A 24,480-nucleotide genomic window follows, 5' to 3' on the forward strand; every position below is an offset into this window, starting at 1 on the left:
GCAGGGCTATTTTTTTTTAAAAATTTTTTTTTAATTTCACCTTTATTTAACCAGGTAGGCTAGTTGAGAACAAGTTCTCATTTGCAACTGCGACCTGGCCAAGATAAAGCATAGCAGTGTGAACAGACAACACAGAGTTACACATGGAGTAAACAATTAACAAGTCAATAACACAGTAGAAAAAAATGGGCAGTCTATATACAATGTGTGCAAAAGGCATGAGGAGGTAGGCGAATAATACAATTTTGCAGATTAACACTGGAGTGATAAATGATCAGATGGTCATGTACAGGTAGAGATATTGGTGTGCAAAAGAGCAGAAAAGTAAATAAATAAAAAACAGTATAAAAACAGTATGGGAATGAGGTAGGTGAAAATGGGTGGGCTATTTACCAATAGACTATGTACAGCTGCAGCGATCGGTTAGCTGCTCGGATAGCTGATGTTTGAAGTTGGTGAGGGAGATAAAAGTCTCCAACTTCAGCGATTTTTGCAGTTCGTTCCAGTCACAGGCAGCAGAGTACTGGAACGAAAGGCGGCCAAATGAGGTGTTGGCTTTAGGGATGATCAGTGAGATACACCTGCTGGAGCGCGTGCTACGGATGGGTGTTGCCATCGTGACCAGTGAACTGAGATAAGGCGGAGCTTTACCTAGCATGGACTTGTAGATGACCTGGAGCCAGTGGGTCTGGCGACGAATATGTAGCGAGGGCCAGCCGACTAGAGCATACAAGTCGCAGTGGTGGGTGGTATAAGGTGCTTTGGTGACAAAACGGATGGCACTGTGATAGACTGCATCCAGTTTGCTGAGTAGAGTGTTGGAAGCCATTTTGTAGATGACATCGCCGAAGTCGAGGATCGGTAGGATAGTCAGTTTTACTAGGGTACGCTTGGCGGCATGAGTGAAGGAGGCTTTGTTGCGGAATAGAAAGCCGACTCTTGATTTGATTTTCGATTGGAGATGTTTGATGTGAGTCTGGAAGGAGAGTTTGCAGTCTAGCCAGACACCTAGGTACTTATAGATGTCCACATATTCAAGGTCGGAACCATCCAGGGTGGTGATGCTAGTCGGGCATGCGGGTGCAGGCAGCGATCGGTTGAAAAGCATGCATTTGGTTTTACTCGCGTTTAAGAGCAGTTGGAGGCCACGGAGGGAGTGCTGTATGGCATTGAAGCTCGTTTGGAGGTTAGATAGCACAGTGTCCAATGACGGGCCGAAAGTATATAGAATGGTGTCGTCTGCGTAGAGGTGGATCAGGGAATCGCCCGCAGCAAGAGCAACATCATTGATATATACAGAGAAAAGAGTCGGCCCGAGAATTGAACCCTGTGGCACCCCCATAGAGACTGCCAGAGGACCGGACAGCATGCCCTCCGATTTGACACACAGAACTCTGTCTGCAAAGTAATTGGTGAACCAGGCAAGGCAGTCATCCGAAAAACCGAGGCTATTGAGTCTGCCGATAAGAATATGGTGATTGACAGAGTCGAAAGCCTTGGCGAGGTCGATGAAGACGGCTGCACAGTACTGTCTTTTATCGATGGCGGTTATGATATCGTTTAGTACCTTGAGTGTGGCTGAGGTGCACCCGTGACCGGCTCGGAAACCAGATTGCACAGCGGAGAAGGTACGGTAGGATTCGAGATGGTCAGTGACCCGTTTGTTGACTTGGCTTTCGAAGACCTTAGATAGGCAGGGCAGGATGGATATAGGTCTATAGCAGTTTGGGTCCAGGGTGTCTCCCCCTTTGAAGAGGGGGATGACTGCGGCAGCTTTCCAATCCTTGGGGATCTCAGACGATATGAAAGAGAGGTTGAACAGGCTGGTAATAGGGGTTGCGACAATGGCGGCAGATAGTTTCAGAAATAGAGGGTCCAGATTGTCAAGCCCAGCTGATTTGTACGGGTCCAGGTTTTGCAGCTCTTTCAGAACATCTGCTATCTGGATTTGGGTAAAGGAGAACCTGGAGAGGCTTGGGCGAGGAGCTGCGGGGGGGGCGGAGCTGTTGGCCGAGGTTGGAGTAGCCAGGCGGAAGGCATGGCCAGCCGTTGAGAAGTGCTTATTGTCAGGCTGAAACAACAAATCATCTAGAATGTCTTTGTATGCTGTAACGTTAAGATTTTCCTTCACTGGAACTAAGGGACCGAGCCCGAATCATGAAAAATATCCCCATTATTCCTCCTCCACCCAACTTTACAGTTGGCACTATGCTTTGGGGAAGGTAGTGTTCCCCTGGCATCTGCCAAACCCAGATTGTTGGAAAGGTGGCATCCTATGACTGTGCCACGTTGAAAGTCAGTCACTGAGCTCTTCAGTACGGGCCATTGTACTACCAATGTTTGTCTTTGGAGATTCCATGGCTGTGTGCTCAATTTTATACACCTGTCAGCCACGAGTGTGACTGAAATATAGCCAAATCCACTAATCTGAAGTGGAGTCCACATACTTTTGGCCATGTAGTGTATCTGGGGAATGGTATAAAACCATTTCTAGGGTGTTGAAAGTTTCCAAGAGCACAGTGGTCTCTATCATTGGGAAATGGAAAAAGACTCTGCCAAAGGCTGGCCATCTGACCAAACTGAGCAACCGGGCAAGAAGGACCTTGGTCAGGGAGGTGACTGAGAACCTAATGACCACTCTGACAGAACTACAGAGTTCCGTGGCTGAGATGGGAGAACATGCCAGAAGGGCAACAGTCTCTACAGAACTTCACCAATCTGGGCTTTATTGGAGAGTTTCCAGACGGAAGCCTACTTTAGGAAAAGGAACATGACAGCATGCCTTGAGTTTGCAAAAAGGCACTTGAATCCCATTGAAAATCTGTGGAAAGACTTGAAGATTGCTGTTCACTGCCGCTCCCCATCTAACTTAACAGAGTTCGAGAAAATCTAAAGGGAAGAATGGGAGAAAATCCCCAAATCCAGATGTGCAAAGCTGATACAGACATACCCAAGCTGTAAACTCTGCCATAGGTTCTTCTACAAAGTATTGATTCAGGGGTATGAATACTAATGTAAATGAGATATTTCTGTATTTCATTTCAATAAATGTGTAAAAATGTATAAAAACATGGGGTATTGTGTGTAGATGGTTGAGAGAATCTATTTAATCCATTTTGAAATTGGGCTGTAACAACAAAATGTGGAATAAGTCGAGGGCTATGAATACTTTTTGAAGGCACAGTAGTTAGCACCCAGCTTTAACCTCCGACTGGGGTAATGGGATATTGTACTTGTATTATGAGGATCGTATTATTTGTGGTCTGACAATGCATCTTAATTTAATTCTGAGTGGATTGATAAACTCATTGTTCTCTGCAGGAGCCCAGACAAGGTTCACGTTTGAGCTGCCCAACCACAAGCTGTGTTTCCAGTCCAAGGTGTCCCCGGTGGACACCATGTCCGCCATGCCACCCTCAGCCAACCTCAACCTCCCGCCAGTCACCATGTCTGGAGAATACATAATGGAGGACCACGAGGGCCACTCGGATTTTACTGACGACTTCCCAATCCCCATGAAGCAGGGCAACTACCTCCAGGGGAATTACCTGCGCTGTGTGGCTGAGGTGAGGCTGCCATATTCAAGTAGAGTAGCTCCGGTATTGCAGACTATACCTTTTATTAATATAAAATATATGTCAACACAGTTTTGTTCTATTTTGATTGTTTGTTCATTTGTTTGGATATTATTTGAGCTAGATTTAAATTGGCGTTGCGCGTAATGCTCATGCGAGGTGAAATTTGTATATATTTGTGGATGTGAGTACTCAGTCCGTTCGACCTGACGAAGATACTTGTGAATCGAAACATTGTAGATAAAGTGGTAATTGGCAGCATATTCAGTCCGTGTGCCTTTCTGTTATTTTCATTCATTTCAATCCCCCTTTACGTAGATTGGTTCTTTTGAGCACAACCTCACCACGGACCTCCTGAACCACCTGGTGTTCCTGCAGAAGGTTTTCATGAAGGAAGTCAATGAGGTCATCCAGAAAGTATCAGGTCTGACCCGCTGTATAACACAAGGACATTGAAAGTTGTTGTTGTGTTTCAGTATTTTGCTTAGACACTTTGGGTTAAATGTTTGTCTATGCAGGAGGAGAGCAGCCCATCCCTCTGTGGAATGAGCACGACATCTCAACAGACGCTGACAAGCCCAAGATTTTGCTCTACTCACTCAGTCTGATGTTTAAGGTACCAGTTTTTAAAACAAGAAATGTGCTGCAGTTTACATTCTTGTTACTTATTGCTTGAGTACGGGAATGAAACTGATGACTTTTTCCTGAATTCTTGTGGTTTGCAGGGGATCCAGATGACAGCCACCACTCCATCCATGAGAGCGGTGCGCTTCGAGACAGGACTGATAGAGCTGGAGCTCTCCAACAGGATCCAATGTAAAGCCCAGCCCGGCGGCAGCAGCAGTTACCTCAAACTGTTTGGGAAGTGCCAAGTGGACCTGAACCTCGCCCTGGGCCAAATAGTCAAGCATCAGGTAGGCTACAGCGAATTAATATAGGTTGTGTTTGTTTCAATTAGCTGCTGCAATCAGATTCCTCCTTTTGAGGATCAATAAAGTATTGTGTCTGCCCCTGTTTTGTGAGATATAACTATTTATTTATTCCACAGGTGTACGAGGAGGCGGGTTCAGACTTCCACCAGGTGGCCTACTTCCGCACTCGTATTGGCTTACGGAACGCCCTTCAGGAGGAGATCAGTGGCTCCTCAGACAAAGAGGCAGTACTCATCACTCTCAACCGGCCAATCGTCTTTGCTCAGCCTGTGGCCTTTGACAGAGGTCAGGCCTTAATAAGTTTTCAGATTCTCGGAATCTAATTCTCTAAATTGCATAACCTCCCCAAGAAAATTGTTATAGAAAACTTCATCACTGTTTCCCTTCTCGTTGCAGCTGTACTCTTCTGGCTGAACTACAAGGCGGCCTACGATAACTGGAACGAGCAGCGTCTGGCATTGAACAAAGACATCCACATGGCCACCAAGGAGGTGGTGGACAAGCTGCCGGGCATCCAGCAGACCTCAGCCCAGGCCTTCAGCACCCTGTTCCTACAGCTCACCGTCAACGACCTTGGAATCTGTTTGCCCATCACTAACAACTCACTGGTAGGAGGAGAATGATGATCTTAAAAACGTGGTCCTTTATTTTGCACCCTAATGTTTTCGGGAGAAAGCCTTTGCAATGTGGCATGTTAAAATGGTATATACTTTTTAAGTACTGTATATTAATGAATGTTGCAAGTTGGGGCTTGTAGAGAAAGAGTGCACACGTCTTGGACACACAATGTTACTAAGAATAGTTACATATTACAAATAATAGTTATTACATTACTGTGTATTTTACTACAACAACCCTGACGGTGTTAAATTTAGTCTTTGACCCTTAGACTCATATTTTGTTTATGTTTTTCTGTTTCAGACCTTGTCCTGAAACTGTTTGTGTGTTACATTGATATGAGCTAAATTGTAAGAAATGTGCTTGTCTGAAAGTGGCACACAGTGTGAGTAATCATCAAATCATGGGTCATCTCGTTCGCAAAAGAGCTGATCCAATGTTTTCAATGTGTTATTCTATTTTACAACCATTTTTTGTCACAATGTTCATTTGAACCAATTATAAAAACAAAATATAGAAGAATGAATATATACTAGTAGGAATTTGGTCACTTTTAATAACTTCAGTGACTTTATTAAAATTTAGTTGGTTATATACACGCAGTGGACAGTTTATTACGTACACCTATCTCTGTCGGACCCCACTTGCCTCCAGAACAGCCTAAATTCTTTGTGTCATGGAAACTCAAATGTTAGGTCCCTTGATGCTCAATTGGTATCAAGGGACCTAACATGTGCCAGTAAAACGTTCCCCACACCATTACACCACCGCCACCAGCCTGTACCGTTGACACCAGACAGGATGGGGCGATGGACTCATGCTGCTAATGTCAAATTCTCTGCCATCAAAATGATGCTACAAGAACCGGGATTCATCGGACCAGGCAATGTTTTTCCACTCCTCAATTGTCCAGTGTTGGTGATCGTCTGCCCACTGGAGCCCCTTCTTCTTGTTTATAGCTGATAGGAGTGGAACGCTGTGTGGTCGAATGCTGCGATAGCCGTTTTCCTTAGACTTGTCATCACAAGCACCCATAGGACTGATGCTAACTGGATGTTTTTTGTTTGTCTCGCCATTCTTAGCTAACCATAGACACTGTAGTGCGTGAAAAGCCCAGGAGGCGGGCCGTTTCTGAGATAAGGAACTGGCGCGCCTGGCACCGACGATCATACCACGCTCAAAGTCGCTTAGGTCACTCGTTTTGCCCATTCTAACGTTCTTTCAAACAGTAACTGAATGCCTCGATGCCTGTCTGCCTGCTCAGCACGTGACGGCCACGTGACTCACTGTATATAGGAGTAAACCATTTTTGTGAAAGGGGTGGTGTACCTAATAAAGTGTAGCTAGCTGCATTAGTATGTAGCTGAATAGATACAATTGGGAATGGTGGAGAAAGGTTTTTCAGTGCAGTTTCCTTTGCATTAGCAGCAAATTGCTAAATTAATTCAAGGTAAATGTCTTCATAAATGCTAAAGATTTCATTTGTGAATTGGTGAATGACTGACTAATAGTGGAAAATAGTTAAAGGATTAATCAAAGTTGGAATTTGATGACTACATCCACAGTCCCTGGTTGTTTCTCTTACAAGTTAGTCAAAGTTATAATTGTGTTTCTTATCTCCATAGAAAGGACATATACCAGGTTTCGAAGGCATTCGCTCTGAAGCTGGGGCCAGCAGATCTGTAGGCCCGCAAAAATATGCACGAAAAGTAACTTACAATCTATTCAATCTCTTGTGAACACTTGTGTGATGTTATTCAATGATTTATTACTGTTTTACTTGTAACAACCTGTTAGAAATGTTTGTGATGCAATCTTGACACAATGCTGACATAACAGGTTATAGGCAACCAGCAATTTTATTGATACAACTGGCATAACTTTAATGAAGCTTGAAATTGTTTGACTGGTTGAATGTCTCACCGTTACGGTCAATTGGCACAGGTACTTTATTGTTATCATGAGTGTTATGGCATGCACAACGTCACAACTGCATTAACTATACATCAACTGAATGGATTTTTCCATGGAGCCAATGTGTTTTTCAACATTACACACAGGCACATTTCCTATTCCTAAGTAATATACTTTATTTAAAGGTTGGCCAATATGCTTATAAACCATTATTAAATACTTTTTAACCATTAGTAAACCATTATTAGGTTTCTAGCAGCAAACCTGTGTATAAATTCATATAATTTCATGAATTATTACAAACACCTCTAATCATAATATGATGCATGGATAACTAACAGGCCTTAAGTGTGTTGAGTTTAATTCTTAACAAACTATTTAATGTTTATAAACAGACCGTCAAATAAAATGTTACCGTAACCCTTCACCTATTCCTAACACATGACTGACTGTTAACCTTAATGTTATCCCTGTGCTAGACTTATCCGGTAACCTAACTTTAACATCTTACTGCCCCGTCCACCCTCAAACCTCGATCCTCACAGGCCAACCACAGCATTGACTTTGACACGGGCTCTGCCCTGGTGCTGACCATCGAGAGCACGCTGATCACCGCCTGCTCCTCTGAGTCTCTGGTTAGCAAGGGCCACTTCAAGAACTTCTGCATCCGCTTCGCCGAGGGCTTTGAGACCTCCTGGGACGACTGGAAGCCTGAGATCCGAGGAGACATGATCATGAACGCCTGTGAGTGATTGGACCGCAAGATGGCTTGGCTTTTACATACAGAATGGAATTGCAAATGCATGAAGTCAGGAAATGAGACGGCTTGTCTATATTTAGAGCTGGGCCTGGAAAAGCTAAGTTTTTAAGTTTAACATCAGAACGTGACTTTATATAGAATAAGTACATTCAAAATACAGAGGGAAAGTCTAAAGCTTCACCCATATATTGAGTACCAAAGAGACCGATAGCTTTTGATATACCACCCTAATTAAGCTCTAGATGTGCCTAACTTGCCTAACTTCCTACAGTGTGGTCCCCTACACTGTGCCGGTCCTCTTATTGATGTAATATTTGAATGTGTTGATTTTGTAGGTGTTGTTCCAGATGGCACATATGAAGTGTGCTCAAGAACCACAGGCCAGCTGTCAGCAGGTAGGTACTGCATAGATAATGGGCATCAAACCTTGTGTATATTATGAAAGGGGTTAGTTTGACTGTGAACTTTGTCAAGCTTTTATCCAAAACACATCACAGCTGTTTTCTTCTTCTCTCTGAACAAGATATTTGTATTCTAGTGAGTGATAGATGGATTTAGTGTAGGATAATATTCTAGCTCCCTCCTTGTGCGACCATCAGAAAGCAGCAGTGCAGGCACCTGGGCGCTGAACGTGCTGTGGAAAATGTGTGGTATCGACGTCCACATGGACCCCAACATTGGCAAGCGTCTCAACGCCCTAGGCAACACACTGACCTCGCTGACGGGAGAGGAGGATGTGGATGACATCGCTGACCTCAACTCAATCAACATGGTCAATTTGTCTGATGAGGATGAGGCCGACACCATGTCGCCGACCATCCATATGGTCAGTGTTTTCAGTCTTTCCCTAACCATGATAACAATACTGAACATTTGTGTATTACTTTGAACATGTGAATTGTACAATTCTGAGTGTGTTTGTATGCTGTGAGTTTGTTAATGCCTGTGATTCTGGTGCACTACTACCACAAGACGATTTAAGAGGCTGTTAAAGCACTATGATTGTGTTAGAGATTATAGTAGCTCTCTGCTCTGTGTCCCTGACTGTGTGTCAAGAATGTAAAAAAGTACTGAGTGTCAAAACTGCATGTCTGTTCAACCCATTACAACCACTGTGACAGCACTAAAAGCTATCCAAGCTGCTTAGTCCATGCACCCAGTTGAACCTTGCCTTGGGCGTATCCATCCCGTTGATTGCAGGGGAGCCCAGAGGGAGAGTGCAGCAGCCCTAGGCTCACGTTCAGGACACGGCTGGTAAACAGCATCCTGGGCCTGAAAAGCCCCAGTGTCCAGAGTGTCTCGGTACCAGGCGACTACCTAAACGACTATGCCCTTCCCCCGTCCAGAGGGAACATGGCCAGGGCTCCCAGACCCCTATCCTGGGGATGTGTATGTACTGTAGCCCATCCTCAACTGCCCCACTCTTTATTGTCCTACCTTCTGGGCCCGTTAATCACGCTAAGGGTAACATTAAGGCTCTATGGTCCAGATTTCAAGCTGCAGAATGGATTTCAATTGCTAAGTGACTCAATGAATTGTGATAATATCAGAGGGCTCGTAGCAATTGTGTATTTGGAGAACAAACTGACGGCAAACTAGGGATGGGCACAATTCAAATAATATCAAGTTCACAATTAGAATAATATATCATAACATTTTTGGAGGATATCTGGATAGTTGAAATGCATGTAAATACATAACCTGCGTGACTTGGGGGAGAGGTTCCGCTCTGCTTTCATGCAGCAATTGAGGCTATTTTGCTGCACTTCCTGTCCTTAATTCAGATTAATGATTGCCGATGGTTGCTCCTTGTACTTAATTATGTAATTTCAATTCCATTTTGTGTTGATTGGAGATCTCCAACGCTGCTTGCTACTACACATGGAGCCACTGACTAGTGCCACTTTGATTGGCTGACAATAACAACAAACCCCATGTAGACTACAGTATGTGTTTTTATTGAATTAAGAATGTCAAATGTCATGGTATATCCTTGTGTGTAGCAATGTCACTTATATACTTTTATTTCATTTTAATAACGCCTTTTCATTGTTAAAATAGGACTATGATTTATTATTATGTTTATGAATACTCTCGCAAGTATTCAAAAACTAGCGTCCGTTCAGATATTCGAATAACCATGCTCATCCCTATGGCAAAAATAATATGGTCACTTAGCAATTGACTCTTTGGGGTTTAGGCTCTTCTAGTTCTCTTTTCACCTGGTTACACATGTTGTGTTAACTCCCTCATCTGAGAATTGGGTTACCAATCGGTCCCAAAGGTCTCTAGTATTATGGGGATGGTGACTTTCATTTCACATATTTTTCTGCTGTTTATATATGTGTATAACATGATAATTGGTGTGAGTATAAGATGTGACTAAGGTGGTGAATCTTTCTCCCTCCTTCCTCCTGATTCTGCCGCTTCGACCCTACTCTCCTCCCTTTCCACATCCAATGACTCACACTGTCCCCTTTCCTCCCGGCCGGCTCAGCCCTCCCCTCCTGCTCCGTGGCTAAGTGACTCATTACGAGCTTACAAAACAGGGCAGCAGACAGCTAAGTTTAAATGGAGGACCTATCGTCCTGTCACTCCCTCCTCTCTACCTTCTCTTCCTCTGTATCCGCTGCTAAAGCTTTCTACCACTCAAAATGTCAAGCTTCTGCCTCTAACCCTGGTCAACTCTTTTCCACCTTCTCCCCCACCCCCTTCCTCTCTGCGAACGACTTTGTCAACCACTTTGAAAAGAAGATTGACGACATCACTCAGCCTATTAAGTCCACTGGTCTCACTCACATAGAACTACCCTGCATCTTGATCTCTTTCTCCCCTCTCTCTCCAGATGAAATCCTGCGACTAGTGAGGTCTGGCTGCCCGAAAATCTGCCCGCTCGACCCCATCCCCTCCACCCTTCTCCAGACCATCTCTGGGAACTTCTCCCATTTCTCACTTCCCTCAACAACTCATCCCTGTCCACTGGCTGCGTCCCCTCTAACTTAAAAATGGCCCAAGACGCTCCCCTCCTCAAGAAACCAACACACGACTCATCTGACGTCAAAACGATTGACCTGTATCCCTTCTTTTCTTTCCAAAACACTTGAGAGTGCTTTCTCGTTATCTCTCTCTCAGAACAATCTTCTTGACACTAACCAGTCAGGCTTCAAGACGGGTCACTCAACCGAGACTGCTCTTCTCTATGTCATTGAGGCTCTCCGCACTGCCAAAGCTGACTCTCTCTCTTCTGTTTTCATCCTCCTAGATCTATCCGCTGCCTTTGACACCGTGAACCATCAGATCCCCCTCTCCACCCTCTCAGGGCTGGGCGTCTCAGGCTCTGCACACTCTTGGATTGCATCCTACCTGGCAGGCCGCTCTTACCAGGTGACATGAAGAGGATCTGTGTCTACACCACGCACTCTCACTACTGGTGTCCCCCAGGGCTTGGTTCTTGGCCCTCTTCTTTCTATACACCAAGTCACTCGGCTCCGTCATATCCTCACATGGTCTCTCCTATCATTGCTATGCTGAAGACACTCAACTACTTTTCTCCTTCCCCCCCTTCTGACACCCAAGTGGTGACACGCATCTCTGCGTGCCTGGCAGATATCTCAACTTGGATGTCTGCCCATCACCTCAACCTCGACAAGACGGTGATGCTCTTCCTCCCGGGGAAGGCCTGCCCGCTCAAAGACTTCTCCATCACGGTTGACAACTCCACAGTGTCACCCTCCCAGAGTGCAAATAACCTTGGCATGACCCTGTCGTTCTCTGCAAACATCAAAGCAGTGTTTCGCTCCTACAGATTCATGCAGATTCTACAACATCTGTAGAGTATGACCCTACCTCACACAGGAAGCGACTCAGGTCCTAATCCAGGCACGTCTCCTCTCCTGTCTGGGCTACTGCAACTCACTGTTGGCTGGGCTCCCCTCTTGTGCCTTCAAAACCCTGCAACTCATCCAGAACGCTGCAGCCCGCCTGGTTTTCAACCTTCCCCAAGTACTCTCATGTCAATCCGCTCCTCCGCACACTCCACTGGCTTCCAGTCGAAGCTCGCATCCACTACAAGACCATAGCGCTTACCTAAGGAACAGCAAGTGGAACTGCCCCTCCCTACCTTCAATATGCTCAAACCCTACACCCCAACCTGAGCACTTCGCTCTGCCACCTCAGGTCTCTTGGCCCACCCTATGGGAGGGCAGCTCTCGCTCAGCCCAGTATTCTCTGTCCTGTCCTTCTCTGTCCAAATTGTGGAACCAGCTTCACCCTGAAGCTAGGACGGCAGAGCAAACAGTATCTTAAATAATCCTCCTCGTCACTTTGACCCCACCCTCCTCCCTGACTCTACTGATGGCTACCTTACTGAGGAAAATTTTACTTTCTATACCTAGTTATCTTAAGATGAATGCACTAACTGTAAGTCGCTCTGAATAAATGATTAAAATGTCAAATGTGGCTGTGTAACTTTGGTGTAATAATTAATTATTGGTTGAATACCTTAGTTTTGTGGTGTGAATAACCCAGGTTGGAGGTGTAATCTAATTTAGGTTATTTAATTGCGGTGATTGTTATAAAAATACATAAACATTATGTGGTGTAATATGTGAATTACAGGTTGTAATTTGTCCTTTATACTCCACAGGAGACCATAGACCTCAGGCGGCAGGCGGCAGTGGGCAACCAGATCTTAGATCCAAGAAGAGGGAAGTTAAACAAAAGAATAGTGGACATCAGAGAGCTGAACGAGCAGGCCAAAGTCATTGATGACCTCAAGTAAGAGTTCTTGTCAAACACCAAACCCAAGGATCAATCCTTGAAGTCAGATCACTCATCTCCATTTCATGTTATGTATACTGTATGTTCTCCTTTCACAGGAAATTGGGAGCGAGTGAGGGCACAATTAACCAGGAGATCCAGCGCTACCAGCAGCTGGAGTCTGTGGCCGTCAACGACATCAGGAGAGATGTCCGCAAGAAACTACGCCGCTCCAGCATGAGGGTGAGACCACTACGCACTTACTTACCCCCCTTTTGCTGGGCTTAATACTTCTGGACTGTGGGAGTCTCAATTTGTAAATCCTGCAACTTACAACTCCATACATCTCAATTTAAATGGAAAGATCACCAGCACTGATAAACCCTGATCACTTGTTTGTATGCTTCTCCATCAGGCTGCATCTCTAAAGGACAAGTGGGGTCTGGGATACAAACCCAGCTATAACCGTTCCAAGAGCATCTCTACAGCAGCAGGGAGGCCTCCACTTAAAAGGATGGAACGCCAAAGGTACTGTAAGATCATTCCTTGTCTGCAGTTGAAACCTAGCAGGCTATGGGTCAATTCTGTATCAATTCAGTAAAGTCAGGATTGGGAATTGAATTGAAATTCCAATGGGTTGGATTATTTTTCCTAATTTCCTGCTCAGTTCCAGAATAGGAGACGTAGATGACTTGCCGGACATCAGAGTAGATGCATCCTCCCCTGGACCAAGAGTTACCTTCAACATCCAGGACACGGTAATGTATAGAATGACGACAATGGTAGTTAATAACAATAGGGTTCTCCAAAATGGCAGTTGCACAGCGTTTTATTGAGTTAGGGCATCATTTCATCCTCCATGTTGTTTGTTTGTTTGTTTAACACTATGACAGGCCTCTTGACCTGAGGCTGTGTGTGTCTAAACATTGTGGAAACGCTCTGATATGTCAGCGGAAGCTAAGTGTTAGCTTTTCAGCTTGCTTGTAATTTGAAGGAGAGTTAAAGGAATAATCCACTCAAAAACAATCTAGTATTTTTTTCATTAGTCCACTTTTGATACAGTCCCAAAATGTTTTGCATGTGAGCAGTCAAGTTTTCAAGATGATGGACTTTCAAAAAGCAAATTGTGACTTGCCACATTGTCATGATGACGCAAAACACAAATTACAATAGTTTTGGAGTGGATTATTCCTTTAAGTGTGCCTTTTGAGTGCAAAATCCCCTCTTGAACATGTTGCCATGCTTTCATTTTTTGGATGGATTCCATTGTTCTCTTTCTGTTCAACTGAAGATTAATAATCAGGACTCTACAAACCGACCAGTCAGTCCAGGAGAGGTCTTCAAGGTATTTGTAAAACAACCACAAGCAATCCCAAACAAATGAAAATCAAAAAAGAACCTTCTTCTTCCGCTTCTTCGTCTTCCACTTCTTCCTCTTCTTCTAGTAAAATGTCAACGACTGATTTGTTTGAAAACATGGAAATTCAAAACAGGATGATGAGAAGAAGGCTAGTAGTATCAATCAATGCTTGATTTTCATGTATGTTGGATTGATGCATGCCATACCATCTTCAGTAGCAATTTTTTTATGCACTTACAATACAACTCAAATGGCAATATGGTTAGTAGGGAGTAATATGCTCTTAATACCAGCCATTGCATCTGATTATGTGTTTCAAAGAAAACTGTAATTATTCGCCGCATGGCTACGTCATCAGCGATATTGCGGCTCTATAGATATGGTTAGACTTGTGTATATGTGTATTTATTTACCTAGGCAATTCAGTTAAGGACAAATTCTTATTTTCAATGACGGCCTAGGAACAGTGGGTTATAACTGCCTGTTCAGGGGCAGAACGATCTGAACTTGCAACCGTCCGGTTAGTAGTCCAACGTTCTAACCACTAGGCTACCCTGCCGGTAGTAGTGTGCCTGCATAGTAGGTACTAAATGTAGATACTAAATGTTTAAGATTATATTTCAATGTGCCATTGATTCACACACACGCATCCTGTTATTAAATTCCATGTCACTCCAAATCAACTTCTTTCAATCACAGATCTCCTTTTCTAACTGCAGCAGCTATTCCAACCCTAGTAGCTATGATTTAAGACTTTTAGGATGTATAGAGCCTCTGAGCCTTAAACTCTAAACCCTTAGCTTGGCCAACCTCAGAATAATTGTGCCTCAAAGCCGTGACTAGAGGAAACATTGAGGTTTCCTCCTTTTACTTTTTGAAAATGTATACTTTATGCAAACTGCTCAGGACAGTGGTTGTTTATGGCTATACTGTCCTTTGTGAGGGGTTGCAATGTTTTTTGTTTTGGGAGTTGATCCGCTTCATCCACTGTCCTAAGAGAAGACGTTGTCCTGCAGCTTCTTTCTGCCCAGGTGTCTTCATCCTAACATCCTTCACTTCATCCTCTTCATCTCTGACTCCATATCTCTTTCCTCTGTCTTCTCCCAGAGCACTGCATGAAAAAACGTCAAGCACATAGCAGTCTGTATTACAGGACATTGTAGCCTCTAGTTATGTACATTACATCTAGCAATAGCCATGATATTGGCCATGTTTAAAAAACAAAATTGAAGATACCAAGCTGGAGTAGATTATGACTGTAACGCACATTGTGTATTGGCAATTATAACAAATCGTTACAAATGTATTACTACACAAACATACAGATACTTTGAAAAGGATGTTATCTGCTACAGAGTTTAGAGCACTTTCAAAATGTTGACCTTTTCTAATTAAAAGAGTCTAACTGTCCCCCTCTCAACCCCTCCCATATGTTCTCTGCTGAAGTTTCCAGAGGAGACAGAAATGGACCTGTTATCCATCACCATTGATGAGCCACTCCATCATCATCTTCATCACCTTCATCATTTTCCATCTGTTAGCGAAGGACCCCACTCAGTGTTCAGTGCCCCTGCAACCCCCGCCGTCTTCTCACCTGGCATTCCCTTCCAGCACGACGACATGCGGCGCGACGAGCTCTCCTCCTCTTCCTCAGAGGACTCCGACAAGGAGGAAGAGTTTGACCGTGAGAGGTCATCCAGCTACTTCAGGAGGACTGTGTGAGTTATCCCCCCTCCTTTCCACCTCTCTCTCGTCTTTGTTTGGCCGGTTCCCAGACCCATATTAAACCTACTACTAGACTAAAAAGCATGCAATCTCATTTTTTTTAAAACTTTTTCCTGCTTACTAAACACGACCCCCGTTTGTTCTGCTGTCACAGCCAACCACCACACAGAAAACCATCAGGCTTCGCCGCTGTCAGCCAGATGTTCAGTGAGCGCTGGCCCAGCACACCCACCAACCGCAGCCTCATGAGCTCAGTCACTGAGAGGAACATTGACTTTGAGCTGGACGTGCGTGTGGAGATTGACAGTGGCAAGTGTGTCCTGCACCCCACCACCCAGCAGCCCGAGCACGAGGATGTCTCCTTCAGAAGGTACGGCACCTGAACCCTAGGGATCTTCTAACTATTTAATGACGTATGCCTTATTATAACCTAGACAAATCATAAAGTATTATACCTGCAGGCTTTAAGTTAACCCCCTTGAGTCGATGTCCGTGCCCGCCACAGAAATCTAATTAGCATAATAAAGAATCTCTATCAAAATCCATCTGTTTAAGCTAGAGATATGCATGGGCTGCGTCTCAATCCACCACACCTGCGGTGGAAGGTCTCTCATGGTTTGTCAGACCATGAGACATCCTGAAAATCAGTCTTCTCACAAAAACGTCTGTAGGGTCTGAACTGTTTGGCCTAAAAAACGAATTTGACCGATCTATGGAAAGATGAGACTCACGAACAGGATGATATTCTCTGGTATCCTCTATGATGCCCACCAGCCTCACAAGCTCGTCTGTTATCCTCTATGATCCCCCCCCCACACACACACACCTTTTGTCTTCAGAACAGCCTCAATCCATCAGGACTTGGACTCTACAAAGTGTCAAAAGTGTTCCACAGGGATGCTGGCCCATGTTGACTCCAATGCTTCCCACAGTTGTGTCATGTTGGCTGGATGTCCTTTGGGTGGTGGACCATTCTTGATATACACGGGAAACTGTTTAGTTTGAAAAACCCCGCAGTTTTGCACACAAACCGGTGCGCCTGGTACCTACTACCATACCCTGTTCAAAAGCACTTAAATATTTGGTCTTGCCCGTTCACCCTATGAATGGCACACATACACAATCCATGTATATTGTCTCAAGGCTTAAAAATCTGTCTTTAACCTGTCTCCTACACTGATTGAAGTGAATTTAGCTAGTGACATCAATTAGGGATCATATCTTTCAATTGGGTTGACCTGGTCAGTCTACGACATGGATAGTGCAGGTACTCATAATGTTTTGTATACTCAGTGTATATGAAAGTAGTTTAGAGACTTTTTTTTGTGTACAGTTTAAAAAATATATAATTTCATGATGTGATATCTCTCAGGTATTGGACAGCCACTTTAAAAAAAACTTCCCATTGATTGATTCTTTTTACTGTTTTTCCATTTATGAATCTGTTATTTAAGGTCAAATTCAATGTTTCATCAAATAATATTTGTTTATCCCTAACGGGGTCATACAATTCAAAATCAAATAGCCAAATTATCCTTGGTATGACCATCTTAAAACCATTCCATATGTTAGCTTAGTATCCCCCTCCCCCACTCCCGGGTTAGACTCTTAAGGATTAAGTGTTACCAAAGTTTCTAGAAAGCTATTTATCCTCCTGTACTGTAGGAGTTGTGACCGCAGCTCCAGGAGTCTGGACCAGGAGTCTCCACCCAAGAAGAAGAAGCTCCAGCCCACTTACACCTCAACCACCCACCTCCTGGCCGGGAAGAAGGTGCCTTCCTCTCTGCAGACCAAATCCAGTGACCTGGAGACCACTGTCTTTTACATTCCGGGAGTGGATGTCAAGGTCAGTTAATTTGCTTTCACTCCATTACTGTTATCCTATCTATAGCATGGTATAAATAATGTGTTTAAACGATGACCCATCAATATGATGCATTAAATGGTAGGAACTATATTGCCATTGATGATTTTAAGAGTTAAACTATTCTGATACGGAACTATTTAGGGATATAATGTTTCCCCATACGCATCAGTCCCTGATTCAAATATTTAAAATACAAGATCATCGTTCCGCTGGACCCCAAACTAATCCAAATATAGCTTGCATCGGTCAGAAAATCCATTAAACATTCTGAACCGGTTCACTTTTTTTTCTACCTTCCGAAAATACTGTACCTCAACTTTTGTGACAACTGATACATCCTCTCCTTTAGCATCGAACTAAGCATGTAACTGCATTGACAGTAGATCATTTATCTGCAAGTCATTTTGCATGGCGAACAACCCCAGGCAATATCAGTAGCCTAGTAAAATGCGCACTGTCAAACTGGGCACACCCATCTTCATCAACGGGGCCGACATGGAGACGGTCAAAAAGTTCCTCGGCATACACATCTTCGAGGAGCCGAAATGGTCAAACCACACAGACATGTATGTATGCGCATGACTCAACACTACACATGTCAGCTACAACAGCGACTGAAATGACTGCAACACTTAACAAAGAATTGTAGTTAGTTTCAGAGTGGGTGGCAAGGAATGTTAGTCCTAAATATTTCTAAACTAAAAGCATTGTATTTTGGACAAATCATTCACTGAACCCTAAACCTCAACTAAATCTTGTAATAAATAATGTGGAAATTGAGAAAGTTGAGGTGACTAAACTGCTTGGAGTAACCCTGGATTGTAAACTGTCATGGTCAAAACATATTGATACAACAGTAGCTAAGATCTGGAGAAGTATGTCCATAATAATGTGCTGCTCTGCCTTAACAGCACTATCAACAAGGCAGGTCCTACAGGCCCTAGGTTTGTCACACCTGGACTACTGTTCAGTCGTGTTGTCAAGTGCCACAAAAAAGGACTTGGCTCAGAACAGGGAAGGACGGCTGGCCCTTGATGTACACAGAGAGCTAATATTAATAATATGCATGTCAATCTCTCCTCGCTCAAAGTGGAGGAGAGATTGACTTCATCGCTACTTGTATTTATGAGAGGTATTGACATGTTGAATGCACCGAGCTCTCTGTTTTAACTACTGGCGCACAGCTTGGACACCCATATGTGGTAGTGGTGAAGTAGGGGCTTGAGGGCACACAGTGTGTTGTGAAATCAGTGAATGTATTGTGATGTTTTTAAAATTGTATAAACTGCCTTCACGACAGCGACTAATCAACCTCAAGAGGCTGAGAAAATGTGGCCTGTCCCAAGGACCCTCACAGTGTTCTACAGGAGCACAATCGAACACATACGGCAACTCCACCGCCGCTGACCACAAGGCACTACAGAGGGTGGTATGCCCAGCCGAACACACCATTGGGAGCACACTACAACCAATGCTCCCTCTAAGCTCCCCCGGGATTGCGGCACAGAAGAAATATCAGCAAGTGCAGAGAAACACGACATTGAATTTCACTCAACATTCTAGAGTTTTCCCCGTTAGTTAACAATGAACATTTCCTTCTTCTGTGGAAATTGTGTTCGAATCAATGCAATATTAGGCACAATCAATGCAACATACCAAAACTAAACGAACTATGCAAGACTTAGTATGCAAAATGAACTATGCAAGAGATTTTGTTGTAGGCAGAACGCATCGGGGTTGGATTCTATTGCATTGACAGGCACGACTCAGGCCCATACACTACACAAACCGGTGCGCCATAACCAATCAAAGCTGCAGCAGGCCTATATGTAAATAGACCATTGCCATATATGGATCTGTGCCATTCACTTTGAACTTGACAACATCTATTCTTCTGCGCCCAGAAACCTGCTCCTTTTACTCTCTGTACAAGAGAAACAAGTCTCTCACCGTTGCCGCTTGTTATAGAATAAGCATGCCCCATTCAAAAAATGTAGAACCAGAAACAGATATAGCCCTTGGTTCACCCCAGACGTGATTGCCCTTGACCAGCACAAAAACATCCTGTGGCGTTTTGCATTAGCATCGAATATCCCCCGCGATATGCAACCTTTCATGGAAGTCGGGAACAAATATACTCAGTCAGTTAGGAAAGCTAAGGCTAGCTTTTTCAAAAATAAATTTGCTTTCTGTAAAACTAATTCCAAAAAGTTTTGGGAAACTGTCCATTGAGAATAAGAGCACCTCCCCCAGCTGCCCACAGCACTGAGGGTATCTACGATAATCGCTAATTTCAATAAGCATTTTTTCCATGGCTGGTCATGCTTTCCCCGCTTCTCCTTCACCCCAATCCAGACAGCTGATGTTCTGAAAGAACTGCAAAATATGGATCCCTACAAATCAGCTGGGCTCGACAATCTGGACCCTCTCTTTCTAACATTATCTGACGAAATAGTTGCAACCCCTATTACTAGCCTGTTCAACCTCTCTTTCGTGTCATCTGAGATCCCCAAAGATTGGAAAGCTGCTGCGGTCATCTCCCTCTTCAAAGGGGGAGACACTCTAGACCCAAACTGTTATAGCCCTTTATCCATCCTGCCCTGCCTTTCTAAGCCAAGTTAATAAACAGATTATTAACTCTTTTCAACTGTATATATCAATGATGTCACTCTAGTTGCTGTTGAGTTTCTGATCCACCTCTACGCAGACGACACCATTCTGTATACATCTGGCCCTTCTTTGGACACTGCTAACAAACATCCAAGCGAACTTCAACGCCATACAATCCTCCTTCCGTGGCCTCCAACTGCTTTTAAATGCTAGGAAAACTAAGTGTATGCTCTTCAACTGATTGCTGCCCGCATCCTCCCGCTCGACTAGCATCACTACTCTGGACGGTTCTGACGTAGAATATGTGGACAACTACAAATAACTAGGTGTCTGGTTAGACTGTAAACTCTCCTTCCAGACTCACATTAAGCATCTCCAATCCAAAATTACATCTAGAATTGGCTTCCTATTTCACATCAAAGCCTCCTTCACTCATGCTGCTAAACATACCCTCGTAAAAACTGACTATCCTACCGATCCTTGACTTTGGCAAACACTCTACTCAGCAAACTGGATATAGTCTATCACCATGCCAATCCTTTTTTTCACCAAAGCCCCATACTGGGGCGGCAGGTAGCCTAGTGGTTAGAGCATTGGACTAGTAACCGAAAGGTTGCAAAAGCGAATCCCCAAGCTGACAAGGTAAAAATCTGTCGTTCTGCCCCTGAACAAGGCTGTTAACCCACTGTTCCTAGGCCGTTGTTGAAAATAAGAATTTGTTGTTAACTGACTTGCCTAGTTAAATAAAGGTTAAACAATTTTTTAATTAAAATTAAATACAAATATACTACCCACCACTGCGACCTGTATGCTCTCGTTGGCTGGCCCTCACTACATATCTGTCGCCAAGCCCACTGGCTCCAGGTCATCTATAAGTCTTTGCTAGGTAAAGCCCCGCCTTATCTCAGCTCACTGGTCACCATATCAACACCCACCCTTAACACGCACTCCAGCAGGTACATTGCACTGGTCATCCTCAAAGCCAACACTTAATTTGGCCGCCTTTCCTTCCAGTTCTCTGCTGCCAATGACTGGAACGAATTTCAAAAATCTCTGAAACTGGAGTCTTATATCTCCCTTTCTAACTTTAAGCATCAGCTGTCTGAGCAGCTTACCAATCACTGTACCTGTACATAGGCAATCTGTAAATAGCACACCCGACTACCTCTTCCCCATATTATTCCTTACCCTCTTGCTCACCCCAGTATCTCTACTTGCACATCATCATCTGCACATCTATCACTCCAGTATTAATGCTAAATTGTAGTTATTTTCACCTCTAGGACCGATTTATTGCCTACCTCCCTACTCTTCTACATTTGCCCACAATGTACATAGATTTTTCTATTTGCTTTTCTTTTGTGTTATTGATTGTACGTTTGTTCATGTGTAACTCTGTGGGTTTTTTTGTTGCACTGTTTTGCTTTATCTTGGCCAGGTCGCAGTTGTAAATGAGAACTTACCTGGTTAAATAAATAACAATTAAATGAATGGACTGTTTTACAGCATGAGCGGTCCTGAGTAGATGCCCTTGTTTTGAGATCAAAGCGAGAGCTACATGTAGCGCGTGTGTGCTAGTTAATGAGTTATTATCCCAGTTATAGATTATTTGTAGACAGCAATGGGGGAGTGATTTGCTATTTGTCTTAAATGGGCAGTGTTGTATTTTGAGACGGGCTTGAATAAGCTAAGTAGCCAATTCAAATCAAATCAAATTTTATTTGTCACATACACATGGTTAGCAGATGTTAATGTGAGTGTAGCGAAATGCTTGTGCTTCTAGTTCCGACAATGCAGTGATAACCAACAAGTAATCTAACTAACAATTCCAAAACTACTGTCTTATACACAGTGTAAGGGGATAAAGAATATGTACATAAGGATATATGAATGAGTGATGGTACAGAGCAGCATACAGTAGATGGTATCGAGTACAGTATATACATATGGGATGAGAATGTAGACAAAGTAAACAAAGTGGCATAGTTAAAGTGGCTAGTGATACATGTATTACATAAGGATGCAGTCGATGATGTAGAGTACAGTATATACGTATGCATATGAGATGAATAATGTAGGGTAAGTAACATTATATAAGGTAGCATTGTTTAAAGTGGCTAGTGATATATTTACAACATTTCCCATCAATTCCCATTATTAAAGTGGCTGGAGTTGGGTCAGTGTCAATGACAGTGTGTTGGCAGCAGCCACTCAATGTTAGTGGTGGCTGTTTAACAGTCTGATGGCCTTGAGATAGAAGCTGTTTTTCAGTCTCTCGGTCCCAGCTTTGATGCACCTGTACTGACCTCGCCTTCTGGATGATAGCGGGGTGAACAGGCAGTGGTTCGGGTGGTTGATGTCCTTGATGATCTTTATGGCCTTCCTGTAACATCGGGTGGTGTAGGTGTCCTGGAGGGCAGGTAGTTTGCCCCGGTGATGCGTTGTGCAGACCTCACTACCCTCTGGAGAGCCTTACGGTTGAGGGCGGAGCAGTTGCCGTACCAGGCGGTGATACAGCCCGCCAGGATGCTCTCGATTGTGCATCTGTAGAAGTTTGTGAGTGCTTTTGGTGACAAGCCGAATTTCTTCAGCCTCCTGAGGTTGAAGAGGCGCTGCTGCGCCTTCTTCATGACGCTGTCAGTGTGAGTGGACCAATTCAGTTTGTCTGTGATGTGTATGCCGAGGAACTTAAAACTTGCTACCCTCTCCACTACTGTTCCATCGATGTGGATAGGGGGGTGTTCCCTCTGCTGTTTCCTGAAGTCCACAATCATCTCCTTAGTTTTGTTGACGTTGAGTGTGAGGTTATTTTCCTGACACCACACTCCGAGGGCCCTCACCTCCTCCCTGTAGGCCGTCTTGTCGTTGTTGGTAATCAAGCCTACCACTGTTGTGTCGTCCGCAAACTTGATGATTGAGTTGGAGGCGTGCGTGGCCACGCAGTCGTGGGTGAACAGGGAGTACAGGAGAGGGCTCAGAACGCACCCTTGTGGGGCCCCCGTGTTGAGGATCAGCGGGGAGGAGATGTTGTTGCCTACCCTCACCACCTGGGGGCGGCCCGTCAGGAAGTCCAGTACCCAGTTGCACAGGGCGGGGTCGAGACCCAGGGTCTCGAGCTTGATGACGAGCTTGGAGGGTACTATGGTGTTGAATGCCGAGCTGTAGTCGATGAACAGCATTCTCACATAGGTATTCCTCTTGTCCAGGTGGGTTAGGGCAGTGTGGTTGAGATTGAGATTGCATCGTCTGTGGACCTATTTGGGCGGTAAGCAAATTGGAGTGGGTCTAGGGTGTCAGGTAGGGTGGAGGTGATATGGTCCTTGACTAGTCTCTCAAAGCACTTCATGATGACGGAAGTGAGTGCTACGGGGCGGTAGTCGTTTAGCTCAGTTACCTTAGCTTTCTTGGGAACAGGAACAATGGTGGCCCTCTTGAAGCATGTGGGAACAGCAGACTGGTATAGGGATTGATTGAATATGTCCGTAAACACACCGGCCAGCTGGTCTGCGCATGCTCTGAGGGCGCGGCTGGGGATGCTGTCTGGGCCTGCAGCCTTGCGAGGGTTAACACGTTTAAATGTCTTACTCACCTCGGCTGCAGTGAAGGAGAGACCGCATGTTTTCGTTGCAGGCCGTGTCAGTGGCACTGTATTGTCCTCAAAGCGGGCAAAAAGTTATTTAGTCTGCCTGGGAGCAAGACATCCTGGTCCGTGACTGGGCTGGGTTTCTTCTTGTAGTCCGTGATTGACTGTAGACCCTGCCACATGCCTCTTGTGTCTGAGCCGTTGAATTGAGATTCTACTTTGTCTCTGTACTGACGCTTAGCTTGTTTGTATTCGGTCATGTTGCAAGACACCTTGCCCTGATTAAAAGCAGTGGTTCGCGCTTTCAGTTTCACGCGAATGCTGCCATCAATCCACGGTTTCTGGTTAGGGAATGTTTTTATCGTTGCTATGGGAACGACATCTTCAACACACGTTCTAATGAACTCGCACACCGAATCAGCGTATTCGTCAATATTTTTATCTGACGCAATACGAAACATGTCCCAGTCCACGTGATGGAAGCAGTCTTGGAGTGTGGAGTCAGCTTGGTCTGACCAGCGTTGGACAGACCTCAGCGTGGGAGCCTCTTGTTTAAGTTTCTGCCTGTAGGCAGGGATCAACAAAATGGAGTCGTGGTCAGCTTTTCCGAAAGGGGGGCGGGGCAGGGCCTTATATGCGTCGCGGAAGTTAGAGTAACAATGATCCAAGGTTTTACCACCCCTGGTTGCGCAATCGATATGCTGATAAAATTTAGGGAGTCTTGTTTTCAGATTAGCTTTGTTAAAATCCCCAGCAACAATGAATGCAGCCTCCGGAT

General features: G+C 44.4%; 1 protein-coding gene across 1 annotated transcript in view; it reads left to right on the forward strand.

Moving 5' to 3' along the window:
* The window catches only part of LOC115146126 (bridge-like lipid transfer protein family member 1), a 129,583-nt gene that overhangs the window by 79,812 nt on the left and 25,291 nt on the right, over positions 1 to 24,480 (forward strand). Inside the window, 19 exon segments of the mRNA XM_065004191.1 lie at positions 3,322 to 3,566; positions 3,894 to 3,999; positions 4,094 to 4,191; positions 4,301 to 4,489; positions 4,624 to 4,792; positions 4,904 to 5,115; positions 6,751 to 6,834; positions 7,585 to 7,783; positions 8,135 to 8,194; positions 8,399 to 8,625; positions 9,000 to 9,188; positions 12,445 to 12,575; positions 12,677 to 12,800; positions 12,973 to 13,085; positions 13,225 to 13,315; positions 13,849 to 13,902; positions 15,364 to 15,635; positions 15,797 to 16,012; positions 17,308 to 17,488. Of these exon segments, the coding sequence (XP_064860263.1) occupies positions 3,322 to 3,566; positions 3,894 to 3,999; positions 4,094 to 4,191; positions 4,301 to 4,489; positions 4,624 to 4,792; positions 4,904 to 5,115; positions 6,751 to 6,834; positions 7,585 to 7,783; positions 8,135 to 8,194; positions 8,399 to 8,625; positions 9,000 to 9,188; positions 12,445 to 12,575; positions 12,677 to 12,800; positions 12,973 to 13,085; positions 13,225 to 13,315; positions 13,849 to 13,902; positions 15,364 to 15,635; positions 15,797 to 16,012; positions 17,308 to 17,488 (2,960 nt within the window).

The sequence above is a fragment of the Oncorhynchus nerka genome, linkage group LG18 (assembly GCF_034236695.1).
Source record: "Oncorhynchus nerka isolate Pitt River linkage group LG18, Oner_Uvic_2.0, whole genome shotgun sequence".
NCBI lineage: Eukaryota > Metazoa > Chordata > Actinopteri > Salmoniformes > Salmonidae > Oncorhynchus > Oncorhynchus nerka.